Here is a 14,141-nt window from a genome sequence, read left to right as displayed (position 1 = left end):
ATCAAAACTATATGAAGTTTATTTTAATCTAGTTTACTTTGTATTAATTTAATGTTAACTGTGTATTGAAGCTGAATTTAGTTTTTATAAAATCTGTGATGAGTTAGTTATTGTTGTTATAGATATTTCTGTGCATTATAACTGAGTTAAATTTCTACATGTAGAAAACAATGTTTGATTTTAAAATAAATAATCTAAGAGTCTATAGTGATGTAAGTGCAGGGTACGGAGGGCATTTTGAGTTGAATGCTATAAAAGAAATAATCTGTTTTCATAATTCATAGCTACAAGCCGAAGACACTTTGTCATTTTTATGAACTAAAAGATTCACATCATGTTTAACTTTGTCACTACCATTAAAACTAAACTGAATGAGATATTTGTTGTTTCATTTCTGTCTGACTCACATAGAATCTTCATCTAACTGATGTGTAACAGGAGGAAACTTTATCTGTCGATGTGTTAACGACTATATCAAATGTAAAGAATTGAAATTGTCCGATGCAGATCAGTTTATAGCTTTATATTGTGGAACTTTGATTTTAGATTATTTTACTACACAATTAACTGACTGTTAGAAATTAAACAATATGTGATTCAATAAAACACAGTCTCTGTCTCGTTCATATTCTGTTAGATTTTGTCGATATCTACCTTTATTTTTTTATTTCTAAATAAAGTATTTAACCGTCCTGAGCAGGTTTTTCTTTTTCCTGATCTAGATTCCAAACCAACACAACATTTCAACATTTTCACTCTTTTTCAAGGGAATAATTTATGGATCTTCACGAAAGAAATATGGCATATTGTGGAAAGAGATAAATATGAGTGTGTGTAATTTGGTGAGGATGGATTGGATTTAAGACGAGTGTTTCGGCTTCAGAGGAGGAACGTGCACTTGATCGAGTGTCATTATATTTTTTCAGTATGAAACCAGGTGAATCAGGACTGAATGAACCAAATTAAATGAAATATTGGTTCAGTCTTATTAAATCTGAGTTGGTTCATAGTGGAGCCGTAAAATTACACTTTAATATGACACTCACTTAAAAAAAGAAAATATAATCCATGTAGGTTTCATTCCTTTTAAAAAGGTAAAACATGGGAGACCCATGATTATGTGAGTCTTGCACCATCTAGTGTTCTAACTGTGTTTTACTGTAGAAGGTCAACTTGACATTTCTTTGTTTCTTCATCTCTATTATTAAACATCCACAGGAAAAAATTCCGATTTTAAAGAATTTCTGTTATTAAAGATCCTTCAGTATAAAAAAAAAAACCTGACACTCCACAGTTAGTTTATTAAAAAATCTTCATCACCAATTAGTAATTTTCTGGACAAAAGGAGAACTTTGTTTACTACTCTGGAAGGTTTGAACTGAACTGTGTGCCTTTCTTGTTTTTATTGCACACCACATTAATATTACAGGTTGTGTTTTTGCTCATGTTTAGCAGGGCTGATTGAGCCCAGTTTATATTTTAAATTGACAAATACTGTATTAGTCCAAGTAATGGGCTAAGGACTGAGTCTGTCTCTAGGCTATATCTTTGCACTTTTATTTCCTTTGTGTGCACTTTACCTCATTCCAAAAGTGTTGTTTGTTGTACCTCATAGAAATTTGTTTTCAGTAGGCTGTCCTACACTACACATGTTTACTTTAAATGCTGTATGAAGTTGTACAGGACAACAATGTTGTTGTTTTGTTTTTTTACAATTTGTGAAGAAATCAGATTTGTCCTAGTTGTAATGGGCATTGTCAGGATGATCTCAGGAAAAGTATGATGATCCAATCTGTTGACAAAATGTTAATAAATATGGAACTTTTCCATAAGTTGAAGTAGTTTCCTTATTTTTTTATAGACAATGTATGGCAGAAAATAATGTGATGGGACCTAAAATTAGTCTGGGGGAAAAAACGCCTGCATATGTATATCGGTATACCATATCGGTTGAAATCGGTATCGGAAATTAAGAATTTGGAGAATATCGGCTATCGGATATCGGAAAAAAGTCAATATCGGACATCCCTACCAATTACTTAATATTATTCACTTTTTAGCCTCTTATTTTAGTTGTATACTCTTTGTCTTTAATTACTTTACAACACGTTGGTTGTTTTAAATAAATGAATTTGACTTTGTGCTTTATTTGTTATATTGTGATTTCGTCCTCTTTCTACACAGTGACTCTGTTAACTCAACGAACCCGGTGGTGAAAAGTGAACTAAGTGGATTGCATCATCACACCAGAGCTAAACACACCAGGAACTTTGGTGTGTAGTTTGTGAGCACGTGACTCGGCCTCCTGTCTCCCCACAGGGATGGAGAGGAGGACATATAACTGTCCCTTGTCCCACACACCCCCCAGCCTGAGGTGAGTCCGGTCACAACACGTCCCTGTGTCCTCTTGTGTTCTGATGTCTTCTCTCATGTTCTCCTCTCACCATCTGAACAGATTTCTCAAGATGGGCTCAGAGGAGACAACTGCTGCCTTGCTCAATGCCACGTTTGTTCGCCCGGCGAGCTTCTACATCAGTGGCTTCTCCAACATGCCTCACGTGAAGTATTACTTCGTGTTCCTGTGCTTCGTGTACGTGTTCACCGTGCTGGGGAACGGCCTCCTGCTCTCCGTGATCTGCCTGGTGAAGAGCCTCCACACGCCCAGGTACATGATCGTGTTCAACCTGGCCGCGACGGACCTGTGCGGCAGCACCGCGCTCATCCCCAAGCTGCTGCACATGTTCCTGTGGGACCGGAGGCTCGTCTCCTACGAGGCCTGTCTGAGCGACATGTTCTTTATCATTTTCTTCCTGGGCGTGCAGTCGTGGACGCTGCTCGCGATGGCCTACGACAGGTTAGTGGCCATCTGCTTCCCCCTGAGGTACCACCGAGTGGTGACCCTGCCCTCCATCGGGGCCGTGCTGCTGTCGGTGTGGGCGTTTTTCCTGAGCATGGTGGCCCTCACCACGGGCGCCATCGATCGCCTCTCCTTCTGCGGGTCCGTGGTGGTGAAGAGCTTCTTCTGTGACCATGCTCCGGTGTACAAGCTGGCCTGCAACGACAAGTCTATAAACGCCGTCATGGCCTACGTGGGCTTCGCTCTGGTGCTCCTCGTGCCTCCGATACTGATCGTGATCACGTACGTGTGGATCTCCGTGGCCCTGAGCAGGATCGCCTCGGCGGAGGAGCGACTCAAAGCTCTGAAGACTTGCACCTCGCACCTCATCACATTATCACAGCAGCTCATAAGTGCAAAATGTTGTTATCAAACAAATAAAGTGTTTCAGGAAACAAGAGGATAAACGTATCACTCTGTCGAGGCTCAGCTAAGTAAATAAATGTGGTGATTTATTGACTAGTTCATTTTAAACAACATTTATTTGGTTTTTACTTTTCCTTTAACAGAGATCATCGTGAAAGTAACTCTGAAACCTGCAGCAGCAATAATGATAATAATGTTTACAAGGAACTTTACCAGGTGAAAAGGAAGAATTGAATTCAACAGTAGGAAAACAATGAAAGATGGTTTGAAGAACAAACAGTAACATTCGGATGAAAGGGCAGAAATATAAGGGTAACAATGTTACTCGTGAGAAAAGAATAAAATAAAACAAAATAAAAGTATATTTGAGCCTAAACAGCACCGTAAGAGCTTGTGCCTCTTCGCAGAGACGCTAAAACATCAAACTTTTCCTTTGTGAAGTTACAGATTCATAACATTAAGTCTTCGTCTAGACAGGAACTTTACTTTCAAAATAAAAGCATGTAAAAAAAACTATTTTTCTGAGATGATTATCTCAGAAAAAAAGAACTTTATCTTTAATCAAGTGAATGCAATAGGTTTCCGTAGCATATCACCGTGGAACACGTCAGAAACACAGCATTTTTTGTTGTTTTGCCGACGGGAAAGAACTGGAAGAAGGTGACAACTTTAACAACACAGTTGACATAACTGCACACACATTATCTCACAATGACACACGACAGAAACACAACACTTTTCTGTCGTTTTAGGTCCAAATCCCAGCCCTGACCCTAACCTCTTCCCCAGTGCTGCTGCTTCTAAATAGAAACACACAAGGATGACACGCAAATTCGTGAAGCGTTCTTCTTTTTGTCCTCTTTGTTCTAATTTTGCTTAGAATTTCATTGAAACAAGAAGAAGGGAACTGCAGGTGTCGGGCTCCCTCTTGTGGTGGACCAACAGCATCACATCCACCGAACTGGCCCGAAGCAGACGCTAGGTGGCGCCATGACACAAGAGAAAACCCTGGTGCAAGCTCCGTTTCTAGGATAAATAACTAAAAGAGGAACATGTAAGAAGCTGTTTATCAGGATTACGAACATTGAAGAATATAATTATGATTCAAACAATAGGACGATTTTAATAAATCGTGAAGCTGAGTAAAGACACACAAATACAGGACAACACATTATAAAATGATATTTAATCATATATCATTCACACACACACACACACACACACACATACACACACACACACACACACACACACACACACACACACACACACACAAACACACACACACACACACACACACACACACACACACACACACACACACACACACACACACACACACACGGTCATGAGGTGCTTCAATGTGCAGGACCAGAAGTAAGTCTGTTTGTTTCATTCTTTCCTTCCGTCATAAGTTCCTGATTTCTGAAAGTCTTCTTGGACACAGGTCTGAGTTTTAGTATTTTAGCGAGCGACCTCCCTAAGTTCCGTTCATGGTGCTGCCTCTAGGTGCTTTTGGAAAAAATAAGACACTACTCAGAGGAAGACCAAGTTTTTTTTAAACCCTATTTTAATCTTTTTGACTCCTAATTCAAATGTCAGACTGTATATTCTTGAGAATGAATAGTTAATTGCTCTTTGTAAGTGTTATTGTTATCATGCTAGGATATTATCATTATACTAGTGGTATTAAATGGTTTCAAAAAAATAATTTATCACAATCATTTCTGACACAACACATCGTCACGGGCCTATCTTAATATTTGTAATAATGCACTAAGTTAGATCTTTCCTTGCACAGTTTACAGCTTTAGTTCTCTGAGAATTTATTTCATATCCAAGCTAAGTGGGTTTTGTAGACTGAAATATCCATAACTGAATTGATATTGAAACAAATCAGATACCGAATCAAAACCATGTTAATCGGAGTCGAATCAATTTGGGAAATCAGTGGACCAGTTGAACAGTATAAGTAGGGAAGACGCTGTTCTCCGTGTTCATTCTGCATGCAGAGCATTTGTACACTAATCATACGTGACATTGGAGGCCCTTTTAGTATTCTTATCAGTATTCTTCTTCTTATTAAAGCTTGTTTTTGTTCAAACATATGTTACTGTTTATTGAAGTGATGTGTTAAATAGGACCAGGTGTCTCCTCTCATCCAGGAGGCTTTTTCAGTTCAGTTCATCAGTCATGGTTTGATTTGATTTCTCAGAGGTGTGCCTGTTCATGAGACTAACCTCCTGCTGTCCTCTCGGACTCACAGACGGCATCCAGTGTACTAAGTGCCCTGAGGGTCAATGGTCCCTGATCCGCTGCAGCAGGGGTTTCGAACCCACCTTTGACATTTGGTCAAGCAGTCGCCCTCTCCATTGTCACATTCATCTCACTTCAGGTGAGGAATGACAGATAAAATACATTATTGTCAAGTAGAATGATATAAAAAAATTGTTTTCAAACAGCTATTCTTTGTGACTGAGTTCAAAGAGACAGCCGCCTCTCACCTGCACATCCTTCGAGGTCCTGGGATCTGGCTTTTCGTGCTGGTCAGCTGTACTTCAGGCAGCTCTCTGTGGCTGGCTTGTTCTGGTTCTCCCTGGTTATTTGACCATGTGGCAAACAAGAAAATAGACTTTGTGAGAGCCTTCCTGTCGTGCAAAGGGTCACCTTTTACTGGATTTGCCTAAAGATCAGAGCCAGGATAAAGACTTGGTCCGATAAAATATCAAATATTCTAAAAAGTCCCACACCCGAAGTCCAGAGAAATCACTCCTAGGATTTAATAAGGAGGATAAGGATAAGTACTAAAGATACACAAACAACTTGTCGTGCTAAATTTCATGCATGGAACCAGAATATGTGAGAGACATTTAATATAAACCACAATATTTATCATAACTATTGTGTTTTGTCTTTATTCCTCTATGCCACTATGTGTTTATATGGCTGGAAAGAACAACTTGAATTGTATTGTCTGTCACTTTAGGTTTATTTTTATTTTCCTGTTCCTGATATTCTCCTTGTGCTGCCGGTGTTTTGGATTTCCTCACTGTTGTTCTATGTGTGCCTGGATATTCAAATGATTCCACTCGTCAGCCTGTAAGATGAGTTCTATAAAGACAAACATCTCCAGCTGCTCTGCTGCATCTGGCTCCAGCTGGTCTGTGTAACTACAACCTGCCTCCCTGCTTGTCAACCTGTTGGCCTGTTTCTTACCATTAAACCTCCTCCACTCCAGTAGCCTGTCTGTTGAGTCTGTATTTATTCCTCTGCGTCTGTGCTGCGATCAGCAACATGACACATTCTCCTGTTTATATCTGGGCACCAACATCCTGATGCCTGGTATCATAAACTCAACAGTGCAGAGAACAACAGAGAGATTTTGTCTTCCCTGATATTCACATCGATACCTAAACTCAAAATAATGACCAGTTTTCTTTCTAATTTTCATAGCATTACTTGGTGGTAAAAATATATACCAACGATTAGATCATTACAGCTTTGTGTTTTTAGTCTCATATGTATGTATTTTATGATGATTTATATTGGATGATGAGCTGTCATTTCATCCGGCTTTATGCTCAAATTATTTTATCCCTGATAACATTAATTTTATTCTATATCTCTAGGTACCAGCGATCAAAATACTCATCCATACCTCGTTCTAAGCAGCAACATGTAAGTTAAAGAGTGAAGAGGAATAGTAATTATTCAGGGCCCGAGCACTGACAGGCACTGACAGACAGTGAGACCCTATTGAAATTGTAAGGATTATTATTATAATAATCAAATTACCAAAATTTGCAGAAAATTTGAAAGTGGTGAAAATGTACGTATTCTGGAGTAATTTTCAATGAAATGGCTCAACGGTGCCTCCTGCGCAGAAGTGGAATGGTCCATCTAGGATCGATTAAACCATTTAACAATAACTGTCAAAGTAAACGTACTTTAAAACCTAATTGTATTAAACAAGTATTTATACAGACAAGATAAATATGCTCATACATAAACTTTAGAGCCCATTAATTAATTGGAAATTCTATATAATTATTATATTGATATATAATTCTATTTATATAGAATTATATAGAATTTCCGATTAATGAATGGGCTCTAAAGTTTATACAATTATTCATCCAATACATTTAATGCTATAGTGGAAATTTCTGTTCATCAATTGACCGAAAGTTTACATGAGGCTTTCTTTTAAACACTTTTATTTATCACAATGCTTATTAAAAGACATACATTCAAAATCCCCCTTAAAAACATGTTAATGAAACAAATGAATCTCATTTCCCAGTGGCCATTGCAATCTGTAATATTTAAAAAATGTGGAATTAAAGAATGACCTTGACTGCCCCTCACTCATACAGCACTATGCACATAGACCCACTAGAGGGCATTCCCTTATCATAATATCGCTCTCCATACTGTGAGAAAGAATGATAAGATGAGAACATGCACAGGGATGAAAAGCAACAGAGCACACAGATGTTAAAAGTACATTAACAGCATAAAATCTTCAGGAGACAACAAACTATAAAGAACCTTTTATTAACTATTATTATGTTTGGTCTCCTCTGAAAGCCATTCAGCTCATTTTATTCAAATACTGTTAATGAAGTAAACCATAGAAAGGCAGAGTGTAAATTATGAATTAATTAAAAATCTAAATTCAACCATTTTTCTGTTCATTCGTCTTCACTCACTTTTTTTTCACTGGAAGAACCCTCCTCTTAAAACGGTCTGCCCCAAACTTATATTTTCTCACCAGCGCCAGGGCTCTGGTTTTGATCTCTTTGGTTTTCAGGGAATACACAATGGGATTCACGCAGGGTGGAAGACAAGAGGCCAGTGACAGGCTCAGCACTCGCTGGTCTGCGTCGATGATTCGCAGGTAAAACCCTACGGTGAAAATGGTGATGAGAGGAATGTAGAACACAGCGACGAGGATCAGGTGCTCGACACACGTTGCCAAAGCTTTGACCCGACTGTCCAGTGATTTCATCCTCAACACTGTCACCAGGATGCTGAGATAAGACAGAAGGATAAAAGTGAAGGGTCCAACGAGGAGCAAGGACGTGAACAGAGAGGCCACCGACCAGTGCAAGGTGTAGTCATTACAGGCGAGTCGGAACACAGGTGCATAGTCACAGAAGTAGCTGAGAACTCTGACAGAGTTGCAGAAAGACAGTCGATTCATTATAGCCACAGAAAACGCAGAGATTCCCAGAGCGAAGCACCACACCAGCCCCACAATACAAGACATGCTCTGCAGGGTGTTGATGGAATTGTGACGCAGGGGGAAACATATCGCGATCAACCGGTCGTAGGCAAGTATAGCAAGAGCGCACGACTCCAGAGTTCCAAAAGCATAGTAGAAAAACATTTGAACCAAGCACAAGTTGAAGGGAATGAAATTGTCCTTCACCAGAAATATCTTTAGCATGCTGGGAATCGTGCACGTGTTCAGGATCACGTCGATCACTGCCAGGTTGACCACGGCCAAAAACTTTGGCGTGTGCAAACAGTGGTTAAAGACAATGACGTAGATCACCAGACTGTTGAATACAACCGTGACCACGTAGACAAACGCCAGGAAGATGAAGTAGACACTGATGGAGGGATACAACTGAAACCCAATGATGTAGAAGCCCGGAGGGTGAACGATGACAGAGTCGTTTAAAACAGTCCTGGGAAAAGACATAGTTGAGCTCACACAGCCTCTTCAGCCTGAGAAAGAGAGAAATTCACAACATGGTACGAACAAGGATCACTGAAGGTTTTACATCATATTTAGTCCATCTCAAAAAACTCAGTCACAGAATCTCACCTGATTTCCAGGTTGGGTCAACCCTGCGTGACTCCGACTCCTGCAGCAGAAGTGTCTGCAGCAGATGTTGGACTCTTTGACGACAGAAAATATACTTTCCTCATCAACCTCCAGAGATTTCTACGTCCGACTGATGCAGAGGACGTCCAAGCCGTTTAATTGAATCCACAGAGAGCAGCGCCAGAGGTCAGATTGGATTTAACTGGATACACACTCTTAACAAACTTCTACATGTTCTAATCTAAATGATTTGATGAGTTCGATCATCTCACTGTTCTTTGATACAACTGTTTAACTGATATATTTATACCTCTACTATATATCATATCATATTATATCATACTCTTTGTATATTCTTTGTATATAATATTTATACATGTGTACATGTTATTATTATTATATTCACTATTATTATATATACTGTTGCTGCCATTATTACTATATACTGCTATTATACTGGTAGAATTACTATCATATATAAATATATATATTATGATATATTATATACTATATATACTGTACTATTTGTATATACTGTCTAACAATAACATTACCATCATATCATCAGTACTATTACCATCATCTTGCCATTGCACCTTATCTACCTATTTATCTTGTGTTCCTGTTTTTTTTATTCTTTCTACCTCAATATTTTTTATTTTATTCTATTTTATTCTATTTTATTGTATTCAAATATACCTGCTGCTATGACGACTTAATTTCCCTTCGGGATGAATAAAGTAATCTATCTATCTATGTATCATCTATCTGAGAGTTTTATAAAGGGCTAACTGAATAATTGACAAAAACTACAAATGTGCAAGTTTGATTCACTTGTTTTTGATTCATGTGATGAATTCAGTATTAGGTCTGAGTCTTTCCTGATCAAGCAGATGAGATCCAGTCCACTTTGACCATAAGCAAAGAAAACTGGCCAACGTGCTGAGGACGACCTCTGACCTTCTGTGAAGAGGTGAAGAAGTCAGGACTGTCCACAGTTTCTCTCTTGTGCTTGGTCACATTGAACTAAGAGGAGAAATTATGTCGCTTATTTAGATATAAATAGATTTACTCTTCCAACACGTTCATGAGACACTTTATAAAACTTTGAGAACTTTTTGAGAACTTGGTTTTCACAGTGCAACAGACTCGTCTATTGCATCAAGTTCCCTGAGGATGAATTTCTCATTGAACAGACGATTGTGAGCAAACAAAACGACTCTAATGAGAGAAACGTCACTAGAGAGTCATAGTTAACGACCTTGTCTGAAACAACTGAAGATTTTTGTGTTTGAACTTTATGCTAATTAATCTCAGTTGCACCTATTAAGAACAAAAACAATTAAAAACTTTAGGGGAACAAGTTGATGTGCACAATAATATTTTTATGGAGCTTTCATTATATGCAAAGTAAATTCCTTGTTCACCACTGACTCTTGCAATCATCACGACAAGTAGAAAAGTTTAAGATTTTAGATTAAGATTCCTATTTGCTTTTGTAATTACTCGTCCACTTGTTTGTGTTTCATGTTCACGGGGAAGCACTGATCTGTAGTTGGCATCGTGACTTACAGACTCATTCAATAAATAACATAGATAATAATAATAATAATAATAATAATAATTATAATAATAATAACAATAATAATAACAACATCAATAATAAGAATACGATTAAACTTTACACACTTTTCAGTGTTATTTTTCTATAAACCCGTTTTTTGTTGAGGTTTCATGTTCTCCCTGTGCCTGTGGGGGATTTCCTCAGTTACTCTGAACGCTGCCCTCACCTTAAAGACAGTAGCAGGTTGAGTGGAAACCCTTGAAGTGTCTGTAGGTGTGAATGTGTGGTTGTTTGTCTCTGTATGTCGGACCGGAGATGAACTGATGAGCTGTCCAGGATGTGTCCTGCCTCTAATGCCCCGACCTCCTGCTCTCACATGACCCTCAATGGACAATGATGAGGAATGAATCAGTTATATACTAGGTCACCTTCACCAGAAAATGATACTGAAATTAAGTTGGTGAACTATAAATGGTCACATTTGTCTTTTCATGAATTACATTAATTACATCGGAGAGCATTTCCTGATTTTACCTGAGTCTTAACTCTCTTTTATTTTATTTTTTTGAAAATTTTTTTACGGCACTGGTATTAATACACTAATTTATTTGACCTGTTTCTTCTAAACCTGATGTTTTATGAGGAGTCTGTTTTTAACTTGCTGACTTTGGAACATATGTATTGAAAAGTACTCTATGAATAAATATTATTATTATTATTATTATTATTATTATTATTATTATTATTATTATTATTATTATTATTATTATTATTATCTAACACCCTTATGATACATCAACCCTGTTCAGTTTTATCAGTAAAAAGTTTCATCAGTTAAACTCTGCAGTGGTTTGAAATGTGACAAACCTGCAAAATGAATGACAAGATTTTATAATGACATGAGGGGAGTTTCCCTACAGGGGGAGTCTGCCCCAAACCATCTTCAGAGTGGGTGTGTGTGTGTGTGTGTATGTGTGTGTGTGTGTGTGTGTGTGTGTGTGTGTGTTTGGTGAGGTACAGATCCTGAGCCTGACACTTTGGCAGGCTGAGGGGTATCTGGAATCAAACCGCAGACCGCTTTACCCCCTCAGCCACAGAGTATATGCGGTGCAATCAGAGTGTGATAAATTACTGATGAACACAACAATTATTTTGATAAAATAATGTTTTATCAACAGTTACATCACATCTAGGCAGTAATACGTCAGATATGTGAGGAAAAAAAAGATAGCTTAATTATTATTCAGCCTGATGTTACACAACAGTGGTAAAATTAAACAATTAAACAACTGAAGTGATTAAACACTTAATCCTGATTATTGCTGTGTTTTGTTGACCCTCCAAGATTAGTTTTTTTGTAGTGTGCTGATTTTCTGTTTTCTGATCAGTGCCAGGGCTCTGACTTTTATCTCTTTAGTTTTCAATGAATATACAATAGGATTCACGCAGGGGGGGATGCAGGAGGCCAGTGACAGGCTGAGCACACGCTGGTTCGGCTCAACGACTTTCAGAAAAAACCCAATCAGGAAAATGACCAGTAGAGGAATGTAAAATATAGTAACAAGGATTAAATGTTCAACACACGTGGCCAAAGCTTTGAATCGACTTCCTAAAGATTTCATCCTGAACACTGTCAGCAGGATGCTGAGGTAAGACAGAAAAATAAAGATCAATGGAAGTCCGAGGCTCATAAAAGTCATGCCAGATGCTGCAGACCAGTGCATGGTGTAGTCATTACAGGCCAGTCTGAACACAGGTGCATAGTCACAGAAGTAGCTGAACACACTGACAGATCTGCAGAAAGACAGTCGGGTCATTATATTGATTAAAAATGCTGTCGCGACCAGACAAACACACCACTTCACGCCGACAATACAAGACATGCTTCGTAGTGTGTTGATCGAGTTCTGACGCAGAGGGAAACATATTGCAATCAACCGGTCATAAGCAAGTATAGCAAGAGCATACGACTCCAATGAGACACAGCTGTAATACACATACATTTGTACAAAACATAGATTGAATGGAATGAAGTTATCCTTCATGAGAAATATCTTTATCATGCTGGGAATCGTGCTTGTGTTCAGGACCAAATCGATCACTGCCAGGTTGACCACAGCCAGAAACTTTGGAGTGTGTAAGCAACGATTAGAGACAACTACATAGATCAACAAACTGTTGAAGAAAACCGTGACCACGTAGACAAAAGCCAGAAAGATGAAGTAGACGCTGACGGAGGGAATCTTCAAAAATCCAATGATGTAGAAGCCTGGAGGATGAACGATGACTGAGTCGTTTAAAACAGTCCTGGGAAAAGACATAATTGAGCTCCAGAGGCTGAGTGCTGGAGGTCGGCCTCCGTGTGAAGGCTCTTCAGTCTAAAGAACAAGGACATTAACATCTTATTCTACATTAGACATCAATATTACCATGGATGCATGTATAATCTTATTATCATTACATTGAATATAATCACAAAATACATGCAAAAGCAGAAAAATACATATCTGACTACTCCATACCTGATGCTATGTTAAAGGATTTTGCAGCAGTAGCTCTGTCTGATGCTTCATCCACACGCGAATACGTCTGACCAGGGAACAGTGGAAGATATATTATGTCCTCATTGATCTCCTGAGATAAAACTCTTATTATTGAGGTTACTTTGATCCATGGAGAGCAGGTTGTTGTTCGCGCCGATTGAACTTCTCTGGTGCTCAAAATAAACATCCAATTATTGCTCTGAATGATAAAAAGTGAGTTTGAGCATCTCATTACGCCACCTTCAAAAACATGCAAACTTATCAAAGCCTATGCGGAAGTGCAAATCACAACATGGTACAAACATCACTGAAGGTTTAACATCATATTTAGTCCAGTTCAAAAAACTCAGTCACAGAATCTCACCTGATTTCCAGGTTGACTTCAACCCTGCGTGACTCCGACTCCTGCAGCAGAAGTGTCTTCAGCAGCTGTTGGAGTCTTTGACGACAGAAAATATACTTTCCTCATCAACCTCTAGAGATTTCTAGGTCTGACTGATACAGAGGAAGTCAAACCCGTTTAATTGAATCCATAGAGAGCAGCGCCAGAGGTCAGATTTGGATTTAACTGGATACACACTCATAACAAACTCCTTCTTGTTCTAATCTAAATGATTTGATGAGTTCGATCATCTCACTGTTCTTTGATAGAAATGTTTAACTGAGAGTTTGAGTTTTATAAAGGGCTATACAACATGATCGTTGTTAGTACTGTTTTTCTACTTCTTCTTCTTTGGTTGAGGCGTAGTGGTGAAGAGCGAAGGTGAAAGGAAGCGCTAACAAACTTTTTCAGTTTTCTTACTGCATGTTTATTGTATGATCATTGTTTTGTAGTGTTTGTGTACGTTTATTGTAGTTTTCTGTGAGGTTTCTGTGTCTCGTGACGGGGATGGCATCCCAAGTTACGCCGCCGATGTCCCTGAGAAATGGTGTCAG

At 38.5% G+C, this 14,141-nt stretch overlaps 3 protein-coding genes across 3 annotated transcripts; 1 reads left to right on the top strand and 2 right to left on the bottom strand.

Moving 5' to 3' along the window:
* The first annotated feature begins 2,465 nt into the window (after positions 1–2,465).
* Positions 2,466–3,302, top strand: LOC128457375 (olfactory receptor 1500-like). Its single transcript, XM_053442038.1, has one exon. The coding sequence runs from the start codon at positions 2,466–2,468 to the stop codon at positions 3,300–3,302; it is 837 nt and encodes a 278-aa protein (XP_053298013.1).
* A 4,668-nt stretch (positions 3,303–7,970) lies between these two features.
* On the bottom strand, positions 7,971–8,972 carry LOC128457374 (olfactory receptor 1M1-like). The gene has a single exon (XM_053442037.1). It carries the CDS (start codon positions 8,970–8,972, stop codon positions 7,971–7,973), a length of 1,002 nt encoding a protein of 333 aa, XP_053298012.1.
* A 3,036-nt stretch (positions 8,973–12,008) lies between these two features.
* On the bottom strand, positions 12,009–12,983 carry LOC128457348 (olfactory receptor 5B2-like). Its single transcript, XM_053441998.1, has one exon. It carries the CDS (start codon positions 12,981–12,983, stop codon positions 12,009–12,011), a length of 975 nt encoding a protein of 324 aa, XP_053297973.1.
* Positions 12,984–14,141: the final 1,158 nt, after the last annotated feature.

The sequence above is a fragment of the Pleuronectes platessa genome, chromosome 15 (genome assembly GCF_947347685.1).
Source record: "Pleuronectes platessa chromosome 15, fPlePla1.1, whole genome shotgun sequence".
In the NCBI taxonomy this organism is placed as follows: Eukaryota; Metazoa; Chordata; class Actinopteri; order Pleuronectiformes; family Pleuronectidae; genus Pleuronectes; species Pleuronectes platessa.
Note: the sequence above shows the minus strand (reverse complement) of the source record. Positions and strands in the feature narration are given on the sequence as shown.

Bases quoted from the DNA above. Each gene is read 5' to 3' on its own strand.
- LOC128457348 (XM_053441998.1), bottom strand. From the start codon at position 12,983: ATGTCTTTTCCCAGGACTGTTTTAAACGACTCAGTCATCGTTCATCCT.
- LOC128457374 (XM_053442037.1), bottom strand. From the start codon at position 8,972: ATGTCTTTTCCCAGGACTGTTTTAAACGACTCTGTCATCGTTCACCCT.
- LOC128457375 (XM_053442038.1), top strand. From the start codon at position 2,466: ATGGGCTCAGAGGAGACAACTGCTGCCTTGCTCAATGCCACGTTTGTT.